The following is a 22882-nucleotide window of genomic DNA, read 5'->3' as shown; positions in this document are numbered from 1 at the left end:
GGGTCTAGGCCCGAAACGTCAGCCTTCCTGCGCCTCTGATGCTGCTTGGCCTGCTGTGTTCATCTAGCTCTACACCTTGTTATCTCAGATTCTCCAGCATCTGCAGTTCCTACTATCAATAAAACGAAAAGTAGGGTTTATTAACAAAGGAAAACATTCAATTTATCCACTACTTCATTTACACTCATAAAGCACTCTGAAAATGATGGAGGACAAGAGAGAAGATGGGTTATAAATTACAAGATTTTGGAAATTCAGAGCTGCAAAAAATCAGTTCATGTGAGCAGTCTGTGTCCAATAACATTTCCTCAGTTAGCAGAGTTCACTCATTTTCCTTCTTGCAGACGAAGTATAAGCTTCTTTCCAGTCCACAACATGGGGTTCTGAGACAGGATGCTACTCAACCAGAAGGCTTGCTTGCCCTGTGGAGGTCAAACAGCAAAGAATGTAGAAATCCTGAGTTATACAATTAAGTATTCAACAAGCTTAGATAGAGTTGTAGAGGTGTAGAGCTTGGAACCAAACCCTTCGGTCCAACTCGTCCATGCCGACCAGATATCCTAAATAAACCTAGTCCTGTTTGCCAGTATTTGGACAGAGACAGGTATTTCAGGTGCTAAAGACCCATCTTGATGTGCTAATTGAAAGATTGGTAAGCTAGTCGTTCCCTCACTGGAGTTTCCATTGTGAGACAAGAATGCAACTTTTTAATACATTCATGAAGTGTGGGTGTTGCTAGCTATGCCAGTGTGCATTGCCCAACCAATTAACTTGGCCTCATTATTGTGGATCTGGAGGCTAGACCAGTTAAGAATGGTGGCTGTCCTTCCCTAAGGATATTAATGAATCAGATAACGCAGTGTGGAGCTGGGGGAACACAGCAGATGGAATTATGAGGTGCTACTCCTCCAGTCACAAACTGGAGGAGCAGCAGCTCATATTCCGCCTTGGCAGCCTACAGCCCAATGGCCTAAATGTGGATTTTTCCAGTTTCAAAATCTCCCCACCCCCCCGGCCTCATCCCATTACCAACCCTCCCTCTCAACCCCGCCTCCTTGACCTGACACAACCTGTCCATCTTCTCTCCCACCTATCTGCCCCTCCCACCTCACTGACCAATCCCCACCACTCCCTATCTGCACTCACCTATCACCATCCCACCCAACCTCCCCAGCCCCACCCCTCCTCTCTATTTCTGAGCTTGCTTCCCCCCTCCATTTCTGAAGAAGGGTCCTGACCCGAAACGTCAATTTTCCTGCTCCTCTGATGTTGCCTGGCCTGCTGTGTTCCTCCAGCTCCACACTGTTATCTCTGACTCCAGCATCTGTAGTTCTTACTATCTCTTAATGAATCAGATGACTTTTTGCAGCAATTGACAGTGATTACGTGGTTTCTATTAGGCTAGTTTTTAGCTTTAATTTCAGATTTTATCAAAGTCAACTTCCACAATTTGCCTAAGTGGGATTTGAACCCATGTCCTCAGAATGTTAGTGTGGGTAACTGGATTAATAGTGCATTACCACTATATCACCACCTCACCCAGCATTAGTGCCCACCTTAGAATAATGTGCCTTGATGTTTTTCTTTGTTCAGAACTGGCTGGAAGTAAGCAGCTCATCTCCAAGTCCTTTGTCAGCTTTTGTTGGTATGTCAATTCAATGCAGACGGTTCAGAAGCTTCTGAAAATACAATTGTGGGATCAGCCAAATCCATGTTATAATTCCAGCAAGATTTTCCATTTTTAAAAGCAAAACAATTTAAACAGATGTATAGAAGAATGCTTTTCTTTGGGATTTCTCTTCATGCCCTCTGGCTGTGACGGTATATTATTTTGAGGCTACATGCTTCAGATTTAAAAACCGAAAGAACTGTGGATGCTGCAAATCAGAGACAAACCTGGAAATTGCTGGAAAAGCTTGGCAGCATCTGTGGAGAGAAGTCAGAGCTAGCATTTCGGGTTGAGTGCCCCTTCCTTAGAATGCTGCCAGACCAGCTGAGCTTTTCCAGCAATTTCTATTTTTGTCTCTACTTCAGGTTTAACCTGTCTATAAACCGTTTCAGAGCATTGCTGTGACAGTGAAAGTAAAGTCAACAACTTCATGGGCAAAAATTGTCCCTAAAGCATCTCCTTTGTATTTTGTGACACTGTTTCCCACAGTTTTAAAAACTGACAGCGGCTTCAAACCGGATTCCAGCACTTCAATATTCGGTCAGTAGCCAGCAGTAGAGAAAGCTGTCTCATCAGTTTACCTCAATAGATTGCACTCCTCCACTTCAACAAAATTGTATAACTCGCTCAGTTCACACACTCGTATTGAGAATTATGTTTTCTGCATCAACATTCAAGGTTTCTGTGTTTGCAAAATATGAGCCAGATAATTGGCTACAATAATGTCCTTACGAAAATCTTCTTTTGGATTCTCTTCAGTCACAATTGCTTCTGAGATTTCCTGGCTTCCACTATAGAAATCCAAATGTAACTGCTAGACCTTCTTCACAGAATTGAAATATCTCAAAACTGCAGGGAAACATTTCATTGCATCGTTGTTTCAGGGACCAGTTTTGGAAGGAAATGAAACACTCGCTTGTTTTAATGTTGGTGGTAACAGCAGTTGGATGAAATCAAGGATGACATCTGTTAAGCTAGATGATTCCTCAGATCACTGAGAAATCCAATTTTTGATCCACATGTTTTTCCACAGAGGTGGCCATGTTTCAAGGGCAAATGGAATTCACATCCCTGCATTGGCTCCCTTTACCTTCCTTTGCCATTGCACCTCACAGTCAAGTTGTTATGCCTCAATATGATTTTTGCCTTGATGGATCAGAGATGCTGTGCTAAAGGGTCAGCAATTTTCACCTCCTTGTCAGTGGTGTCAATGCCTCAGTGCTTTAGAATGACTTTGCGTATCCTTATACCATTTTCCTGTAGCTGCCCTTTGAGCACTGGTCAACTGAGAGGTGGGAGAAGAGGACTGACAGAGGCAATGTGGTTTTCTGAATGCAATGGCCTGTCAATTGGGTTCATTTTTGTAATGTGGTTTGTTCCGGGCACTACGCTTCAGGATGTAAGGGCATTATAGACTGTGCAGCAAAGATTCATAAGCATGATTCCAAGGATGAGGAACATCGGTAAAGTGGATAGATTGGAGAAGTTAGAGCTGTACTTCTTCTCAAAGAATGAGGAAATGGTCAAATGAGGAAAATTGCTTGATTAGGAATGCACTTCCTGAGGATGTGGTAGAAGCAAGTTTAATCAAGGCTTTGAAAAGAGCATTGGATAATAAGATGAAGGGAGAAAATTTGCATGCCTACAGGGAAAGGGCAGGAGGCTGGGACTAGGAGTCGCTGTTACATAGCTAGAGAATACTTTATTTTAATTCATTCATGGGAAGTGCACATTGCTGACTGGGCAGGCATTTGTAGTCTATTCCTAATTACTCTTGGTGGTGAGCTGCTGCAGTCCACTTACTGTAGGTAGATCCCAATGATGTTGGAGAGAGATTCCTGGATTTTGACTCAGTGACATTGAAGCAACGGGAACATTTCCAAGTTAGGATGGTGAGTCACTTGGAGGGAAACATGCAGGTGATGGTGTTTCCATGTATCTGCTGCCCTTGTCCTTCTAAGGTGTAGTTGTGATGGATTTCAGGCCTTAAAGAACCTTGGTGAATTTCTGCAGTGCACATTGTAAATTGTATACACTGCTGTTACTAAACAGTATGAGAGGAAAGTGTGAATGTTTGTGGATTTGTGCCAATCAGGCTTTGTTTATTTTTTCCCTGAATGATGTCAAGTTTCTTGAAAGTTGTTGGAGCTGCATTGATCCAGACAAGTAGGGAGTATTCCATCACACTCCTAACTTGCTTTGAAGGTACCAGACAGGCTTTGAAGTGGGAAAGCAAGTTATTTGCTGCAAGATTCCTTGCCCCTAACCTGCTCTTGAAACCATAGTATTTATTTTTATGGCTAGGCTAATTCAGATTCTGGCTGATGGTAACCCCAGGATGTTGGTAGTAAGGAAATTCAATTAAGGTAATGCCATTGAATATCAAGGGGCATGGATAGACTCTCCTTGATGATCAAGGCCTAGCACTTCTCTGGCGCAAATATTATTTGCCACTTCTCGGCCCAAGCCTGGATATTTTCCAGATCTTGGTGCACACGGACCCAGACTGCTTTCATATCTGAGGAATCATGAATGGCCCTGTACATGGTGAGTGAACATCTCCCCTTCTGAACTTATGATGGATATAAGGTCATTGATGAAAAAGATAGACATAGTTGCTGCTAGGACATTACCCTGAATGGCTCTTATAGTGCATTGATATGTCCCTATCTCAGGGCCAGGAGTCCTGAGTCCAAGATCTACCTGCTCCAGATAATGTGTAATGACATCTCTGAATAGATTGATTGGGTGGGGGAGTACTGGTGGTGAAAACTACCCTACAGAGAGATGCTGGAACTGTCATTACTGGTCTCACAATAACCACAACGTTTTCTTCATCATTTTTTTAGAACATAGAATCCCTACAGTGTGGAAACAGGCCCTTTTTGGCCCAACCAGTCCATGCCGACCCTTGGAGCATCCCACCCAGACCATTCCCCTTATAACCCACCCATGCTACGCATCCCTGAACACTACAGGCACTTTAGCACGGCCAATCCACCTAACTTGCACATCTTTGGACTGTGGGAGGAAACCGGAGTACCCAGAGGAAACCCACGCAGACATGGAGAGAATGTGCAAACTCCACACAGACAGTCACCCAAGGGTGGGATTGAACCCGGGTCCCTGGCGCTGTGAGGCAGCAGTGCTAACCACTGAGCTAACTTCCTTTAAAATTCAGCATCCCATTAGCTTTTTTATAAGGCAGTATCTACATGAAATGCTACTTTAATGTCTTGTAAATCAATACTTAAATCTCACTGTTCCACATCTTCTCCATTAAGTTTGATTTTCAATCCATCTGCGCATGGTCATCAAGCATCTCATCCTATTATTGATACTTGTGAGCAGCAGCCCCAGATTTTTCACACAGACAATTTACTTAGAGTAGTGTACACAGTAGGTGAAGTACACTGCATGTATAAGTCCTATTAGGTAAGGAGAAAGCAGCTGTCCGAAGGGTCTCTTGCATCCATCATTGGTTAATGATGACAAGGAACCCGTTGTTCCTAAGAACGTAGGAATATTGAAATATGATAAACCATCGTCCATCCTGTAACAATGAAGTAGTTATGTAATGCATATAATTAGTTTATTGCCTAATCACAGTAGCCAATCTCTATTAATTAGTCTCCAAAAAATAAAGATATGAGATGAGGAAACAAATTTCTAGCAGCAGAGATTAGGGAACTATAGGTCTACAATCAACAGACTTGCTACAGTTACTCTGGGCTGGATTTTCATCCCCAACTAGGGATGGGATTAGGAGTTGGAGGGTACTAAAGCTAGCCCCATTAGGCTGTGTGCTAGCTGTCTGGCTTTAAACCTCCTCGAGGACATTTTTTTTGCCAACTCAAGATACTGGACCAGACACAATAGCTAACCAACCAACTTCAATCAGAGATTTTGGCTTCTCTGTTCCCACAAGTGGCAGGTCCAGTTTCATGCCTGGAAATGCAAAGTCATGCCCTAGGATTCTTTTACTTGAGTGGGGGGGGGGGGGGGGTTGTGTTTAAGGAGGATTTAGATCATGAGGATTGGACAGTTGGACCCTGCTTCTACCTTCTAAAGTTGAGTGTAAAAATCAAATTATGGCTCTCTCAATAGGCAGGCATGGGTCTAAAGCTGACCATCCAATGCCAGTGACACTTAGCACTCAGTGGGCCAGGAGGAACAGGAATGTTCCCCATCCAATACCTCAATGAAGCAGGTACGACTAAATCTCGCTACAAGAGGCATTACCGTAGCTGCTAGTAAACTGCTGAAGCAGTAGAGTAGGTTCTGCTTTCTCCTGATGTCTCAGGAAGATCAGAGGCCTGGAACACGCAGCACAGCAGCCCCTCATTTTGCAAACAATGACCTAGAAGTACTAGCTGGAGCCATAATGGCAAGTGGAGGATAATCTTGTTCCTGGACTGAACAGTTTCCGCTTGGGAAGTCTGCAGCCTTCTGGACTTAAGTTCAATAATTTTAGGGCTTGAGATACCTTATCCCATGTCCTTACCCTAACATCCATACACCAGGCCTTGTCATCACACGGGCTGCTACCACAAACAACCCATTGTCAGCTACTAATAGTCCCCATTAGTAGCTAATCATTCCCCCAGACTAACCTTTACCCACGTCTGTCTTTGACTTTTTTTTTCTTTCACTAGGCTCTATCTCCACTTGTCGTTTACTCTTCCTGTCACCCTACCCCATCTTCTGCATTAAAACCAACATTCCTCTAGCTACCATCAGTTCTAAAGAAGGGTCACTGGTTCTGAAACATTAACTCCGATTTCTCTCCATAGATGCTGCCAGACCTGCTGAGTTTTTTCAGCTATTTCTGCTTTTGCTTCCAAAGAAGAATGCACTCCCTCCATAGCCAGAACAACAAAGGTGTACCACACTGATTCTTGGGATGGTAAGGACTGATGTAGAAAGAGAGACTGGATCAGTTAGGACTTGGTTCACTGGAGTTTAGAAGAATAAGGAATTCTCATAGAATCAGAAGAATTCATTGAAACTGTTATATTCTCTGAGTTATGACACCCTGACAATTCCTTCACATCCTATACAGACACTTCCCAGTTCAGCAAGAACAACTGAGTTCTGCATTGTACCCTCCTGCCTCTCCTCATCCTTTGTTAAACTGTCTGTTTTTTCACTACTTCACAATTCTTGAGGATTACTTCTCTCTGGAGGGCAAGGCACATTGCCACAATGATAAGCAGCACCCAATTAATCCAAGCACCAGATGGATTGCTTGTCGGTCATACAGGTGAATGGAGGGAATTAGTTGCACTGCTTCTATCACTGTCTTGAGCTCTCAAAGGGTGAGTAGTGTCTCTTCAAAGGATATTCCTTCTGGTCAAAGGTCATTTAAACTTTGAGGGATTGGAAGCTGTTTCTGTTCAATTGTACTGGGCCCGAAGTCAATGTCTTAATGGCCAGATGAATAGGATTTGTGATGTCCTGTGCTTGGAAGAACTCTGGTCATCAGTGACCTGCAAGATTTGATAGTTTGCAGTTATTTGCAAAATGCTACCAAAGTCTGCAGCTAATCCTTGGAAGGAGCCTGAAGTAAACTGTTCAAAGCCACGGTCACTTAGCACAGCCCTTTCAATAGCAATCTACAAGGTGCAAGGTCTTTGTTGATGAGGTCACAGAGATCTTCCTAGAGAGTCACAGTCTCATCAATACTGGTTCTTCGCTCATGTAGAGGTAGCTCAGTCTTTGTAGATAACTCATCCTTGTTTCTCTTCCATGTCCTCTGCAGCTTGAGGCCCAGGGCTATACCCTTCTGTGGAGGTTATTGCTACTCATTGCCAGAACGTGAGAGTCATACTTCTATTGCTAGCTTCAGCCCTCCTAACGGCAAGTTTTCTGTCTAATTGTCCTGTATGCTTATAACAACTTGCCCCACCACCTAATGGCACCTGTATCGTGGTCAGAGGGCTAGGCTATTCACCTTCTTACGAAGTCTCAGCAATAACCTGGTGTGGCCATAACTGTCTCCCACAGTGTACACATCTCCCTTCACCTGGTCTGCCCAAAAAGCATGTGAAACCCAAGCACCTTTGTGGAAATCTTAACAGCCCTTGTTAATGTACTGTTACTGAGCTCATCACCTACAATAATTGGCCTTAATCAGGAATCAGTAAGATCATGAAACAAATATGCCAGTACAATGGGCTTTGATATTAGAGCGAGTTATTAATCAACGGAACAGACTTCACAGAGATATTAAGGAAATAAATACTATTGACCCATTTAAATGCAAATTACACTGATATTAATTATATATAGGGAATAAATAACAAACTCTCAGAACCAAACAGAAAAGAGAGTAGACGTTAAGGATAGTGACTCTGATTGGCAGAGTGGTTCAACTATAGTGCTGGCACCATTAGAGTTTATCATTTACAGGAATTTTTTTGATTCTGCAGTCAAGTACCACATCAAAATATTGGGTGACACCATATGTGTGATTTGGCAATGGTTTGTTTATTGTGTCACAGTTTCAGCTACTACTTTTGGTAGGACAAATCAGATCATGACTTTTTTTTTCCCTTTTTTTTCACCCAGTTGTTTGCATGTGCAATGACTCAGTAAAAAGACACCATGTGCAAAAAAAAAATTTTATTCCATATTTTTACCACCATGAAAACACCCATGTGGCTAGTGAACCAGTAACAAGCAAAGCCCAGTGCGTGCAATGTTGCATGAAGAAAGTGAAAGTGAAGGTGGAGGGTAGGGATTAAATCAAAATAGAATTAGAGGGGGCGGGGGGAGGTGGAATTAAGCACTCCATCCACACAATGACTACCTCTCCCTAAATGCAGCGAGAGTATTGGTGGACACCGCATGCTCCCTCTTAAAGAACGCCCAGGATCAAAGATTACCATGGATGAGGAGCAGGCAATAGGCAGAAATGACCCCTTCCATGGCCCACTGCCTAGACCTGTTTATAGCCAGCCAAGCCAGGCCAGGCCCAGGAGCAGATCCACGAGGAGATCTTCTGACTTGCTAGCGTAGGAATTCTATCTTCATAGTAAGGTCCTGGGGAATGTTGCCAAACAAAGACCTTGAGGTGCAGTTTTATAGTTCCTTGAAAGCAGAGTCGCAGGTAGATAGAATATTGAACAAGGTATTTGGTACACTTGCCTTTTATTGGTAAGTGCATTGAGTATAGGAGTTGGGAGGTCATGTTGCGGCTGTCCAGGACATTGGTTAGCTACTTTTTGGAGTACTGCGTTCATCTGGTCTCCTTGCTATAGTAAAGGCGTAGTGAAACTTAGTGGTTCAGACAAGATTTCCAAGAATGTTGCCAGGGTTAGAGGATTTGAGCCATAGGGAGAGGCTGAATAGGCTGGGGATACTTCCCCTGGAGTGTCAGAGGGTGAGGGGTGACCTTATTGCAGTTTATAAAATCATGAGGAGCATTTATAGGGACCTAAGGGGCAACTTTCTCACTCAGTGCGTGGTGCATGTATGGAATGAGATGCCAGAGGAGATTGCGGAGGCCAGTACAGTTTAAAAGCCATCTGGATGGGTACATGAATGGGAAAGGTTTAGAGGAATATAAGCCAAATGCTGGCAAATGGGACTCAATTAATTTAGGATATTAGGTCAGCATAGATGAATTGGACCGAAGGGTCTGTTTCCATGCTGTACATCTCTAACTAAATATAACAATATGAAACTTGCTGCATGAGTGTGCAAATAACAAATTCATTCCAATATCGGTGTGATTTTATTGAGAGAGAGATAAGTTAGTAATTAAATGAGTTTAAGTGTGTTAAAGGCACAAAAGGATCTAAGAGTACATATTAACAAATTATTTAAAGTAGCAACATGTTAGCACATCCTTAAAAATACCAGTAAAGCTCTAGGATTCATTCCTAAAGGAACAAAAATCAAATGCAGAGAAGCTATGCTCAACATTAACCTGGATTATGATTCACATCCTTTGTGCATTAGGGAGGAAAGGACTGCAATAGAACTGGATAAAGAGCAAAAAGGAGGAGTATAACTATCAGAAAAGAACGACCAGGCTCAGACTCATTACTGTAGAAAAGAGAAGCATGAGTGGTGTTCTTATAGAAATATTTAACGTTATGACTGGGTGCAATGAGGTAGACAGAGGTTTTCATCAATGAGGTATTCCAAAATTCAGGGCCATAAATATAAAATAGTCATTTAATAAATTCATCAAGAACAGTCCAAAGATCATAGATCATAGAATCCCTATAGTGTGGAAACAGGCCTTTCGGCCCCACAAGTCCACACTGACCCTCAGAGCCTCCCACCCAGACCCAGCCCTGAACACTATGGCAATTTAGCATGGCCAATCCACCTAGCCTGCACATCTTTGGACTGTGGGAGGAAACCCAAGCAGACACAGGGAGAACGTGCAAACTCCACACACAGTCACCCAAGGCTGGAATCGAACCCGGGTCAATTGTGCATGTCAGTTGGATATGCTATGCTAAATTGCCACAGAGTGTCCAGGGATGTGCAGGCTAGGGGGATTAGCCATGGGAAATGGGGGTTTACGGGAATAGGGTAGGGGTTGGGTCTGGGTCTGGGTGGAATGCTCTTCGTAGGGTTGGTGCAGACTCAGTGGGCCAAATGGCCTCTATCGGCGCTGTAGGGATTTTTATGATTCTAAATCATGAGTTTTTTTTCACTCCTAGTGATGAGAATAGGTGCATAAATTCATTTAAAAGAAACAAGTAGAAGGATCTCTTGCTGGATAAATTGAAATGAATGTGGGAAGAGACTTACATGGAGCACAAGCACTGGCATAGAGCCATTGGGCTGCATGACATGCTATGCTGTGAAGATTTATGGTCCATATATATATATATGATTTTTAAAACATTGCGAACCCATAAAATTACATATTGAATTTTTATACAAAGGACACTTTGCTAAGGAAAAAGTGCTGGGTACAGCTGCAATGATGTTGCACTTACAGGGAGCTTGGGTGGAGTCTGGGAAACCTCAAGAGAACGATCACATGGTCCAATGTGAGAGTGTGATAAGACTTGAATTTTTGAACTCCGAGCGGGAATTTGAGATTTATCGAAGAGGCAACAGCCCATTGTTCTTTCCTTTTTTCTTTGCAACTTCTCTCAGCAAAGTATTTGAGCTGACAGCCTACTAAATGTAATCTTGAACACCCCAAATTCCTGAAGATGATTTTCCATTTGAAGCAAGGGGAATTCAGCCAACGACAACTGTTCCAGGAAGACTTCCCCCACCCTCCCTTTAGTGCCAGCAGCTTGTGTATACAGAATATCTTTGGAATCAGGACACCATTTAGGTCAATCCATGACTCGACTCTCTATCATGAGTTTATTTATTACTTGGGGCCTAACGTAGTTTTAATGAAAGCACTGCAGAATATCTATTTTTCACCCAATGCTGTGTATATGCGGTTTAAAAAATAAACTGTAGGTATGTATATTTGCATAATCCAAACTGTTGCTCAGTGAGTTTCATATTTTTGTTCATGTAAATTTTTTTTGGTATAAGATCAGTTCTTTATTGTTGACCAAAGAAAGTGGCTGACTTGTTTTTAAGTACTGAATCTGACAGACCAAGCTGTGTATAATTGGTCATATCACCAACCAGGTTAAATCTAAAACTTCTTGTGACCAGTGGAGGAGTGGAACTAGCAAAGGAAATAATGCATCCCTCCAATCTCTGCCATAATAGCTGTAATGAAAAAACAACTATAGTGCCTGGGTAACTTCTGCTACTTTTTATCTGAGAAATTGCTCTTCTGCTCCTTAGGTACCTTGGCAGTATTCTTGGAAGATCTGCATTTCGTCCATTGTTTCCCTCAGTTTTCCAAATGCTTTGTATCCATCTCCTACAATTTTTTTGACTTAAAAGTTGTACAGTTAATGTGAAAAGTATGAAAAATTTACTTTGCAGCTTTTTATATTTTCTTTATACGTCAAAAAAAGACGTCTCCCCTCTCTCACATACTGAACAAAGAAAACGTTTGCAACAGTTTTGTAAACTACGTAGCCTCAGTTGTCATGCCATCACACAATCTTACTTTCAATGATCCTATTTTATTTGGCTTTTGCATTATTAAAACTCCTTTTTCATTTTATTATCTATCGCTTGTTTCGTCATATTCAATTTATAATTTTTCTGTACCATTTTGCTGCCTGTTTCACAATGCAGGCAAATCTTTTGGCATTGAATCCACCCAAGGCAAATGCATTTTCTGGTTTTAAAACATATTTTATTCTTAGAGTTGCTTGGTAGTCCTGTTCTATAAAGAAGGCTTCTGTTGATGCATTGCAGATAACTGGAATCATTAATGAATCTGCCCACCATAAACTACATGTGTGGAATAATTGTTTAAAAAAGCATAAAATGGAGGCATTGCATTCTGCCTTAGTGCTTGGTTCCCCAAGGGATATCTACATACCAACTTTCATAGCAGGGACTGTAATGCCAATCTGAATTCTCACCAACAGGCACAATGAACTTGTTGCCACATATTTGTAGACTGCACCTAGCAGCAGAGGCTGCATGGATCTATAGTGCACCAGCACAATTTCCTTCAGTCAGCTAATGGATCGTGAAAACATTTAAGCCACATGCTCAAGGTGATACTCTATGTAATTGTACCAGAGAAAAGGGAGGTCAAACAGGAACAGCACTAGAGGTCATACAGCGTATTCCTAATGATCCCTTCTGGCATCTTTCCTAAAACTGACATCAAGCTAATGGAGTATACCAATTACCAGTTCTGTCTTCCTTTTTTTGTGAATTATGGTATTAGCTTTTCTACGGTCATCCTGATGAGCCCAGATTTGGCATGTTGTCAAGTTTGTAAGAAAGCAGCTCATGTAGAAAGTTGCCATGTTTTCAACCAACTTCAAACAAATATCACCTTAGGCAGCAGCATGGCCTGATTTGAAACCCCTTTAATTCCTCAAATGTAGATATACTTCTATTTTGACATTTGCAATCATAGTGTCAACTGCAACATGTATATATAAAAATTAAAGTGTACAGGAATAAACATGAATGAATGAATTTATTGTCACATATATTCAATGAGTACATTGAAAAGTTTATATGTCATCACTTACAGTGCCTTCTAAGGTACAAAGGAGCCTAGGGACAGCTTCTTTAGTTAAAAATCTAAGAAAGTAGAGAAATAAAATGTCAAGCATTGCAGAAATAAAAGTCCAGAACAGCGGTCTTCCAACCCATACCTCGCTGGCACCTAGCCTCCAGTCCACACTGGGCCCTGGCTCCAGATCTTGCCAGGCTTCATCTTGAGGATTATGAGACTGGAAATTGCTCCAGATTACCACATTGGGCCAGGAGTTGTCACCAGAGGCCAGGAGAGGAGGAGGAGGAGGAGGAGAGGGAGAGGGAGAGGGAGAAGGAGAAGAAAAAAAACACCAAGAGGAGGAAAGAAGAACGAGCAGAGCAGACGAGGTCCAGCTGAAGCGGCCCACTCTGCCGCCATCTTTGTCGGAATAAAAACATTGATGCAAAGCACTGGTTAAAATTTGGAACAAAAACAGAAGTTGCTGGAAAAGCTCAGCAGGTCTGACAACATCTTTGAAGAAAAATCAGCGTTCTGATTTACAGCATTCGCAATTCTTTCAGTTTTTATTTACTGGCTAAAATATCCCTTACATTTTAGGAGCTTACCTGAAGCTGTGGAATTCTTCAATGGTCCAATGCAGCTAACATAACTAAAATGTTATAAAATTCTTTTTCATCCATACAATAAAAACCAATGGCTTTGTGATCTGCTGGCACGATTAAAAATAGTCCCGTTTGTAAGAAGTTTACTTCGTTAGCATTTATCTATGGGCAGGCTTTAGGCCTGGTCCCTGCCTGATGTAATAAAGGTAAAGCCTCCATAGTCCCACGGGACCGCTCTCTTATTAGAAAGAGACAATGGGTAGTGGTTTAACCGAAGGCTCACTACACCTCAGGTGTGGGGAGAGGTTGAGAAGGGAAGTCCTTCATGGACCCACTGCTGACTCCCTACGTGATGAAATACAGAAAAGCGAAATAGGGAGACAGTGCACCCTTCCGTCTAGGATCAGAATTCTGATTCTCCGAATACTTCCAGATCATGACGTTGTGTTAGATCCACGTCTAAACACATTCATAGAGCCTAAACTCACCTGGGAGATGTCAGAGACAGAACATAGAAACAGAAGAACTTTCGAAAAAGTCATTGACAGTCATGACTGAGCTTGCTATTCACTGAAAAGGTGGCAGAGAAAATTCAGAAGGCCATTGTTGGTTTAGTGTGGGCTTCCTCAAGGTTGTAGGTGCCTTCCTTGAGATGGCAGTCACTGAGAGGCAAAGGAACTCTCCCCAGATTCTGACAGAAGAAATCAAACTAGACTTAACAAAAGGACTGTGATGGAGATTGGTTATTGAGTTCAGCGGTCAAGTGGGGAGAAGAACATGGTCCAGTGCTAGAGAAAACCATGATCAGATAACATAAAAACGAAACAAAGAACTGTGGATGCAGGAAGTCTGAAACAAAAATGCAGAGTGCTGGAAAATGTCAGCAGGTCCAGCACCGTTTGTAGAGAGATAAACAAAGTTAGTGCTTCAAGTCCAGTGACCATTTGACCTGATAAGGTCTACAACTGAGAGGCTTGGGTGATAGGGCTCTAATTCTGCAACAGCATGTACAAGAGCTAAGCAGACGTGTCCATAGCTCTCCTTAAACTTGCCAGACCAAGTGACTAACTGCATCACCAAGATGTCAGCCACCCGTCCACATGGGGCGAACTTGAGAAGGGAGCAGCACTAAGGATCACAGCTTTATCGTGGATAAGTAAATGAGGAAAGCCAGCCTTCTCATGCATCATCTCTTTGTGCTATGGGGAAAGAGGGGTCACAACAGTTGGGAGATGTATCAAACAGCTGGTGGTGTGGCAGGCCTGCATAATCCGACACGAATAAAAACCAAAGAGAACTGCTGATGCTGTAAATCAGGAACAAAAACAAAGTTGCTGGAAAAGCTCAGCAGGTCTGGCAGCATCTGTGAAGAAAAAAATCAGAGTTAACTTTTTGGGTCCAGTGACCCTTCTTCAGAACTGAGGAATGTTAACTCTGATTTTTTTCTTCACAGATGCTGCCAGACCTGCTGAGCTTTTCCAGCAGCTTTGTTTTTGTAATCCAACACAAAGGTGGTGCTGAGTGTTAAGAAGGTGCAATCACACAGCCTGTAGTATGATGAGATGGAAAGTTTGGAAAAAATAGAGTTATTTGACCTATTTTCAGGTATATGAAATCAAGAAATGCCTGTCTCGTGTAGGCTGTGGTTTTTCAATATTGAGTTCAGTGTGGTTGGTTTCCAACAAGACAAATTGGCTTCCAGAAGTTGAACAACCTTGTGCAGTGGTTGGCAGCTATACAAGGACATTCCTCATTGGTTGGGACTGGAAGACACTTGTGCAGTCCTCTTGCACAGGCATACAGACCTTAGTTCTAACCAAGTGAATATTAAAACAGAGAATTGGGTGATTAGCACACCATAGTGAGCAGCAGGCAGAGTGAGGCAGACTCATCTGTGAGCAGTCCTATTGCTTGACGATTGCACAGAGGCTTGAAGCTGGATTTGGAGCATCACTCTTCCTTAGAAGTGGACAGAAAGGTAGAAGAAAAAATAGAAAAAGAGGATTATGAATGGGCACTGCAGAGGTGTCTCCATATTAGAGGAGATACTGAGGCCATCCCGGGATTCATGATGATTGACAGGCTAATATGACAGAAGGGCTCACACTAATTCAGTATCATTTCACCACTAATGATGATTCCGTAATTCATCTTCCATCGTAAAGTAATAATTTAGCAACTGCAAAACTCGGATTGAGAATGGTACCTCCAGTGGGGATGACATATAAGGTAACTGGATTAGCAGTCCAGAGGCCCAGGTTGATTCTCTGGGGACATAAGCTCAAATCTCACTGCAGCAGCTGCTAGAATTTAGACTCAATTAATAAATGTGTAATTGAAAGCTAGTTTCACTAATACAATAAATGTTTTCAAGTCAGCCATCATTTGCAGGACTGAGCCATTAGAAGCAGCTGCACAGTAATATACAGTCAAGAAAGAATTGCCCTAAGAGTTTTCAACATTGAAATTAGACCCCAATGAGGTCCCATGGCATCAGGTCAAAAATGTAAAGGATACCTCCTCCTGATTACTCACACCATCCCTCAACCACCTCTGTTGATAGAAGAGTGCTGATCTATATTGAAAGCTACTTGGAAACAGCACAGTGGATACGAAGTGCACAGATAGTACTCTGGCAGTAATTTTTTACTGCCAGTCACCAGGAGTGACTGTACTATCACTTTGCGCAGGCAGTTTGAACACTGAAGCATATAGGTTTCTGACTCTACATTCAGCAGATGAGGAGGAAACCAACAGGAAGGAAAATATAATGACTTACTTGACCTCACCCTCATCAATCTACCTATTAAAAGATACATCTGTCCATGTCAGTGTTATTAGGAGTGACAACTGCACGTCATGGAGGCAAAGGCCCTTCACAGTGAGGATACCATCCATCATGCTGCGTGGCATTACCACTCCACTAAATCTAATTGATCAAGAACAGGTCAGAATGTCAAAATTGAGCATCTGTCAGACCACAAAATTGTCTTTAATTCCAATCCAGCCAACCAATCCCTCATCCTACAATGACCATCAAGCAAAAGGATTAACCTTCAATGAAAAGTGCAGAAGAGCACACCTAAACCTGAGTTACCAACCTGGTGAAACTACAACACAGGACAAGATGCATGCCAAATCAGGGAAGCAACTTGCAATAAACAGAGCTAAGAATCCCACAATCAATAAATCAGATCAGCAGCTCTGCCACATTCAATCATTGATTGTGGATTTGAAAGAGGAGGAGACTCCATACATATTCCCATCCACATCGATCAGGGCACCCAAAACATAGACGCAGAAGTTAAGGCTGAAGCATCTGTATCCAGGAGTACCAAGTGCATGATCCTATGAAGTAGGAGCAGCAGTAGACCACTTTGCCTCTTTGAACCTGCATTTAATGAGATCACAGCTGATCAAAATGTGGCATCGACTTAACTTTTGAGCCTGTACCCTCGACTCTCTTGTGAACATAAAATCTGCATGTAATTGGCCAGTTAACGGCCTCAAATTGGTCTCTTGGAGAAAAGGCCATCCTTGACATTTCTCACTGCTGACTGGATTGAATGGAGGCAGAAAGGTGACCAATACCCAAAATACCCCTTTTCCCTCTTCAGGAGAGATAGAAACGTGATGGGTTTTATGCAGTTGTTGAAGGAGGAGGGTGGACAGATGTTGTGGAGAAACCTGGAGGAATCAAGTCCCAAAGAATTCATGAAACAAAAAGTAAAAGGAATGGTGACAGTAGCGGTAAACAAAGAAAGTATTCATCTAGATGATGTGTTCATAGCAGAATAAAAGTCAGTTGTCTGAAAATGAAAAGATGGGGACAAGATAATAACTGGCACTTAAGACAAAATCAAAAGACAGTTCATAGTCTAAAGACATTGAACTTCATTTTGATGTTAAAACATTAATAAATGTTAATATTTTTGACTGTTGCATGGGAACATTTGTTCAGGTGTGTCTTTGTGAATGACAGGAAATGGCCTGCAACGTAAAACAAACATTTATCAACTGTATGAGGCAGATGAAAAACTCTTACCGTTGTTCTGTGATTAGCTGATTTTGCACCACAATATCCAAGTCCAATTAGGCAAGAGTTAAATTCTGCAGTCTCTCTCTCCAGGATCCCTGGAGTTAGTCCAGCAAAACCTGGCCATAAAGTAGAGACATTGCACTTATTCCTGTTGTGCACTGCATTTTTTACACATTGTATACAGTTAAAAATTTAATGATGCATAACCACAGATGATTTGCCTGAATTTACTTCATATTTTCAGCTGCAAACAGTCTTAAAGATTTTTGGAATAATATAATTCAAGGTTTTTGATATCAAAGATTGGTTTTACAAAAATCAAAACACTGATTCATATTTATGTTCCTTAAATAACTGTGAGATGATCCAGGATATGCCACATTCACACTGTGCATGTAACTCTGTTATAGTAGCACCTACACAATGCTGTTAAGTGCTTTGAGGCATCTGGGGTGATCTGTCTTAAGTAAATACTGTATATAGTTTTTGATAGCAGATTCCAAACATGGCTACCATTTCTGCACAATGCAGATAAAGGAAAAATTTTACCAGATGTTGAGATGATCATTTGACCCACAAACCACAATTCTGAAACCTGACCAAAATTTCTGAAGTTCAATTCTCTATTGAGGACAGAAAATAACAGGAACTCAGTTAAGAGAAAAGTATACTTCCCACATGACAATAGATCTGTCTAAAGAAGAGCTGCTTTGGTTTAATGAACAGAGAAAATTGGGCTTTTGTATGATGTTTATAAATGAAGACTTCTTATAATGTCATACTATCCATTAACTCTATTTTGGAGGGGCTTTTTTGGAATAGCCACTGCACTTATGTTTGTTAGGAAAATTTGTTCAAATTCATAGATCTAATGAATCACATACCAAAATCTGACAATTGCAGTCTGCATGATGAAGCTGCCACTTTCAAATTGCTGTACTTTATTAGTATATTAATTCTATTAATTTGGATTTCATTTGATTACAGGAGCTAAACTGGATGACTTTGCAGATTTTACAACATTTGGAATTGCAACCTCACTCTTGCTGCAGGCCCATGGCATTCTAGATGGTGTGATTGTCATCTGCTACGTTATGGCTGTGTTTACGCGCCTCTGCTTCTTTTCTAGTGGTAAGAACTCGCTTTCTTGGCTCTATAAATACTCTTGAAATGCTCTTAAAAATCACCAGAGAGTTTATTAAACTATTAGAACATTTGTATGTGCTATAAGCTGTAGTATAGTGCCATTAATTAAGCAATAGACATTAACTTTCCACTGTGCAGAGTTCCCAGCAGTGTATCCCAGTTAGGGAAAATTGTTGCATAACATTGACTGATACATTCTTCTAAGAATCTGAGTAAAGAGTAGTACAAGCCATGCCCTCTGTAAGTTTCTGATTTGGTAGCAAGAAATTAATATTTTATTGTTGTTGCATTGATCAAGTTTTTTTTTGCTGCCACACAACTTGCATTAGCACATAGCAAAAAAAAAACCTGGGGCACACTGAGCGGCAAAGTGAGCCAAAATATTTGTAATCATAAAATAAATAGGAAGGAGTCTTTACAACTGTCACCTAAATGTGCATGTATCATAATCAAGAAAATGCCTTTTAATTGCTCCAAGCACATTTTGCTTTTCCTAAAATTCCCAGATAAAATTAGTGAATTTGTAAGCTCCTATTATTTAATCTGAATGATCAAGCCATCTGGCACAGAATTCTGACCATTGCTGTCTGTGATTCCCAGGATAAAATTAATTTTTTGGTATGATTTTTCTGTCAGGAATCCCATTTGTTTACCGTGGCCTACCATGTCCTTATGCCTCAGCCATCGTAGCTTGTACCTTTTTATTGACCGGAGGAAATCGCTTTTTCCTGTATATTGCTGCAGTGGTGATGATCCTCTTCATGACTGACCAAGGCAACTATCCCCATGACAAGGTCCTTGAGTCACAAGTCTGGAAAAAAGTAGTTTACATTGGAGGTGAGTAGGACTGTCAAAATTCAGTCAGGTCGAGTACATGCTGAGGGAGCGTATTTTCATTTCATTTAAGTTTCATCCACTTTTCGTCGATTTTAGTAAAAATGACAAACAGTGCGAGGCAATTTGCAATATAAAGAGATTCTGCAATGCTTTTGTTCATTACATGAATAGTTCCTTTCATCACCATACATCTTACATACTCAAATGAGATTGAATGGTTTAAATGGTTCCCTTTCTGGGCCAAAGAGGTTGTTTGGCATTGTGATAACAATTGTCATAGAGTATTCTTTGGCTGTTCAACTCACTGCAATTAGTTAGTCATGGAACTTCATAACAATTAACATGTAGACCTAGTGACAACTTAAACATAGAGGCCAGCTTATACCATTTGTTCCATACTAATGATAGCATAAGTTGATCAGCAAGTTCCAGAAATTCAGACCGTGCATTGACTAGGATTTTGGGTTGGGACCCAGACATTGGAGTCAATGGTGTTTGAGTTGGGACTGTATCGTGGCAAAATAGTGACCAGAGGCCACTGTTACCATCTGATTAAGGAGCGTGGGTGAGCTTTCAAAGCTAGAGGGTCATTTGGAGGCCCTTCAGCACAGAAGGAGCTGCAGCCTGCCATTCAAAGATGACATCTCTATCTTGATGCACCATCTCAAAGAAAGTGTCTACTCAAACCTCAATGAGTAACAGCTGTCTTAAGGTTTATGGGTGCAATTGCTGTGCACTCTTCAAAGGAATGATTGATTTAATTAGAAGTCAACCAGATTTATTATCTTTGAAAGTTTAATTACTTTTAAGCAAACAGGCACAAAACATCTCTCACAGATTAACTATTAAATGAAGGACTGTTGAGGCTGAAGTGTATTTGTCAGTTTCATCTGGGTCACAGATCTTAAAATTTAACTCTTATTCTCCACTGATGAACCTGTTCAGTATTTCCAGCATTTTCTGTTTTTATTATACATATATGCACACTAAATACGGAGGGCTGTATTCATTATCCAGTTTTTATTACCATTTTAATTTGAACCATATTTTGTAACATGATGCATAGTTTTCCCTACAAGGTGTATGATTGCAAGCATATAACATACCAAAAGGATAGCATATGATATTCAGATAATGTAGCAAATCACAAGCTTAAGTGGTGTTCTGAACTTTCCAAGTATTGCCACCTTCAATATACAGGATTCAGTGAACATAAACTATAATGATGGCACATATAAGATGTATAGTTGAAACTATATTATTTAATAAATATTATAATTTAAGTCAAAGTAATAGTTATTGCATTAAATAACAAGAAAAATTAAGTTCTATCAATGTTTAAAATCAATTTGCCTTAAGCAAGTACTTTGTTTATTGACAAACATATTTGGAATGAAGTAGAATTGCATTGAATATTTTAACCCATTTTTTCTCTGTTTCATAGGTCTGATGGTTCTATTTTGCTGTCCGCTACAGCTGGCCTGCATATACTTCCTGATTTGGTGTTTCTCCTACACTCTCTTCCCATCTGCTCTGTGGAGTTGCACATGTTAAATCCCTGTTTCACACTTGCCCTTCACAGGGACAAGTCTGGTGCTGCAGTTCAGCAACCAGAGCCTAAAAGTCATTTGTGTTGAATGACAATAGACATCTTCATTATGAAATCTGTAGAAGGATTGATCATATTGACTTAGGTACTGGGTGGACATCCTTATTTGGTCAATTTTTTTGAAAACTCTACTTTTAGGATTTGTTTTACATTCCATAATAGCTTTCCTCAATCACAAGCATTTTCTTTTGAATATAAATTCTCTTTCTAATATTATATTCCCTATTCCCCAAAAAACAGGCAGAGTACGTATTATTCCTCTCAACTGAGAGCTCTGGAGAATGAAGTTGCTGCAATGAAATTGCTCATTAAAAGTTTGAGCACTTTTTTAAAATATTCAGACAAATATTAATATATTCAAAATATGAAATTGCTTAATTCCAAACATTTCACTTGAAATAAAGTGAAACAACTCGTTCAACCTTATTTGCCATGATATTTGGTAACTAGAATAAGCCCAAGAAAGTAATTGGAGAATTGTGTGATCAATAATAACTTAAGGCCAAGGAGCATAGGAGCAATGGTGCTTAATTAACCTTGTGTTGCATACAGACATGCTTCGTTTAATCATTCTTTTTCATCCCTCCCTTCAATACTTATTGCAGATTTATTCTGCAGCTCATTCTAGGTGGTGACAGCTTCAGATCATTTACAGATTTACTTTCTGTAGTGATTATAACAAAGCCAGCCAAGTGGATCTCAAAATATGAGTTCCATGATTTGACCAGGTTAACAGCCTCAGTCAGGGAGCCCTGGCTGACATATCAACAGGAGTGTCAGAGGTTCTGTTCAATCTGAGAGCTAGCACTGAGGAAGCTACACCAGTGTCAAGTACTTTGCATGTCTAAATAAAGAAAGAGTGACTTGGTGATGGGATACCGACCTCTGTGGCAATGAGAGAAAAAAATACACTCCTGAAGAAATTCGCTCGCAATAGTCGTCTTTGAGTTGGGGTAAGCATTTCACGTACAACACCTTTATTTGGGAAGCTTGACTCTTTCAATCTTGCCACGAAAGACTGGGGCCAGTATGTGGAAATAATGAGTTTTGTGTTACAGGCAAACAACATTGGGGCAGGTAAAAAACAATGACTAATTTTCCTGACAGTTTGTGGACTGCAGCTTTTTTGGTAATTAGGAACCTAACATTTCCTGAAGCACCAGTTACTAAAACATTTCAGGAGTGAAGATTTAGTTAAGGAATATTACGACCCCAAGCCTCCTCTAATTCTGAGACGTGATCAGTTTTACTTAGCAGTTCAAGAACCACGGGAATTAGTTTCAGGATTAAAACACCTGGTAGAGGCACGTGGTTTTGGGTTAACCCTTTAGTGGAATGCTGGGACACGGGCTTCAAACAGGCAGTACAGCTGGCTTTGAAATTAGAAAATGTGGCAAGTGGAGCATATGAGTTACAGGGTTGTGGACACCTTCACCAGGCTGACTAAGCTTGGGGGACACCACTTGAGTGAAGGCCATTGCATAGCCTCATTCAGGGACTCTAGGCTTGCCATAGTAACAACAATATTTTCTTCAGGATCCAGGCCAGCAAGCCATTGTAGTTGCTGCCAGTATGCGGACTGAAGACAGCAAAAGAGTCCAAATAAGCCTGAATTGAGTCAGAGAACTCAAAAGCCAGTGTCCAGGAGAGTGCACACCCTACATCTGGCTGGGAATAGTTAAATTGCTTAATAACATCCAAAGCAGAACCAAAATAAACATCTAGTTAAAATGGTCACCTGGTTCTAATGGAGATTGATATCAGCGTGGCTGTATCAGTGATTGCAGAACCAATCTTTAACAAAATTCACTCTGGACTCCAACCCTTAAATTTGCGCAAGACCTCTGCTAGACTGAGAACCTATACCAGGGAACCTTTACAGATTAAGAGTACAATTTGGGTT

At 41.0% G+C, this 22882-nt stretch overlaps 1 protein-coding gene across 1 annotated transcript in view; it reads left to right on the top strand.

The window, feature by feature from the left end:
* Positions 1-20924, top strand: part of tmem269 (transmembrane protein 269) — an 83140-nt gene extending 62216 nt beyond the window's left edge. The window contains exons 5-7 of the mRNA XM_020529815.2: positions 18375-18518; positions 19170-19370; positions 20815-20924. Coding sequence (XP_020385404.2) covers positions 18375-18518; positions 19170-19370; positions 20815-20924 — 455 coding nt within the window. The remainder of the gene's footprint in view (positions 1-18374; positions 18519-19169; positions 19371-20814) is intronic.
* Positions 20925-22882: the final 1958 nt, after the last annotated feature.

This window comes from Rhincodon typus, chromosome 31, assembly GCF_021869965.1.
Source record: "Rhincodon typus isolate 14 chromosome 31, sRhiTyp1.1, whole genome shotgun sequence".
Lineage (NCBI taxonomy): Eukaryota > Metazoa > Chordata > Chondrichthyes > Orectolobiformes > Rhincodontidae > Rhincodon > Rhincodon typus.
The sequence above is the reverse complement of the archived record's forward strand: the minus strand, read 5'-3'. Positions and strand labels throughout refer to the sequence as shown.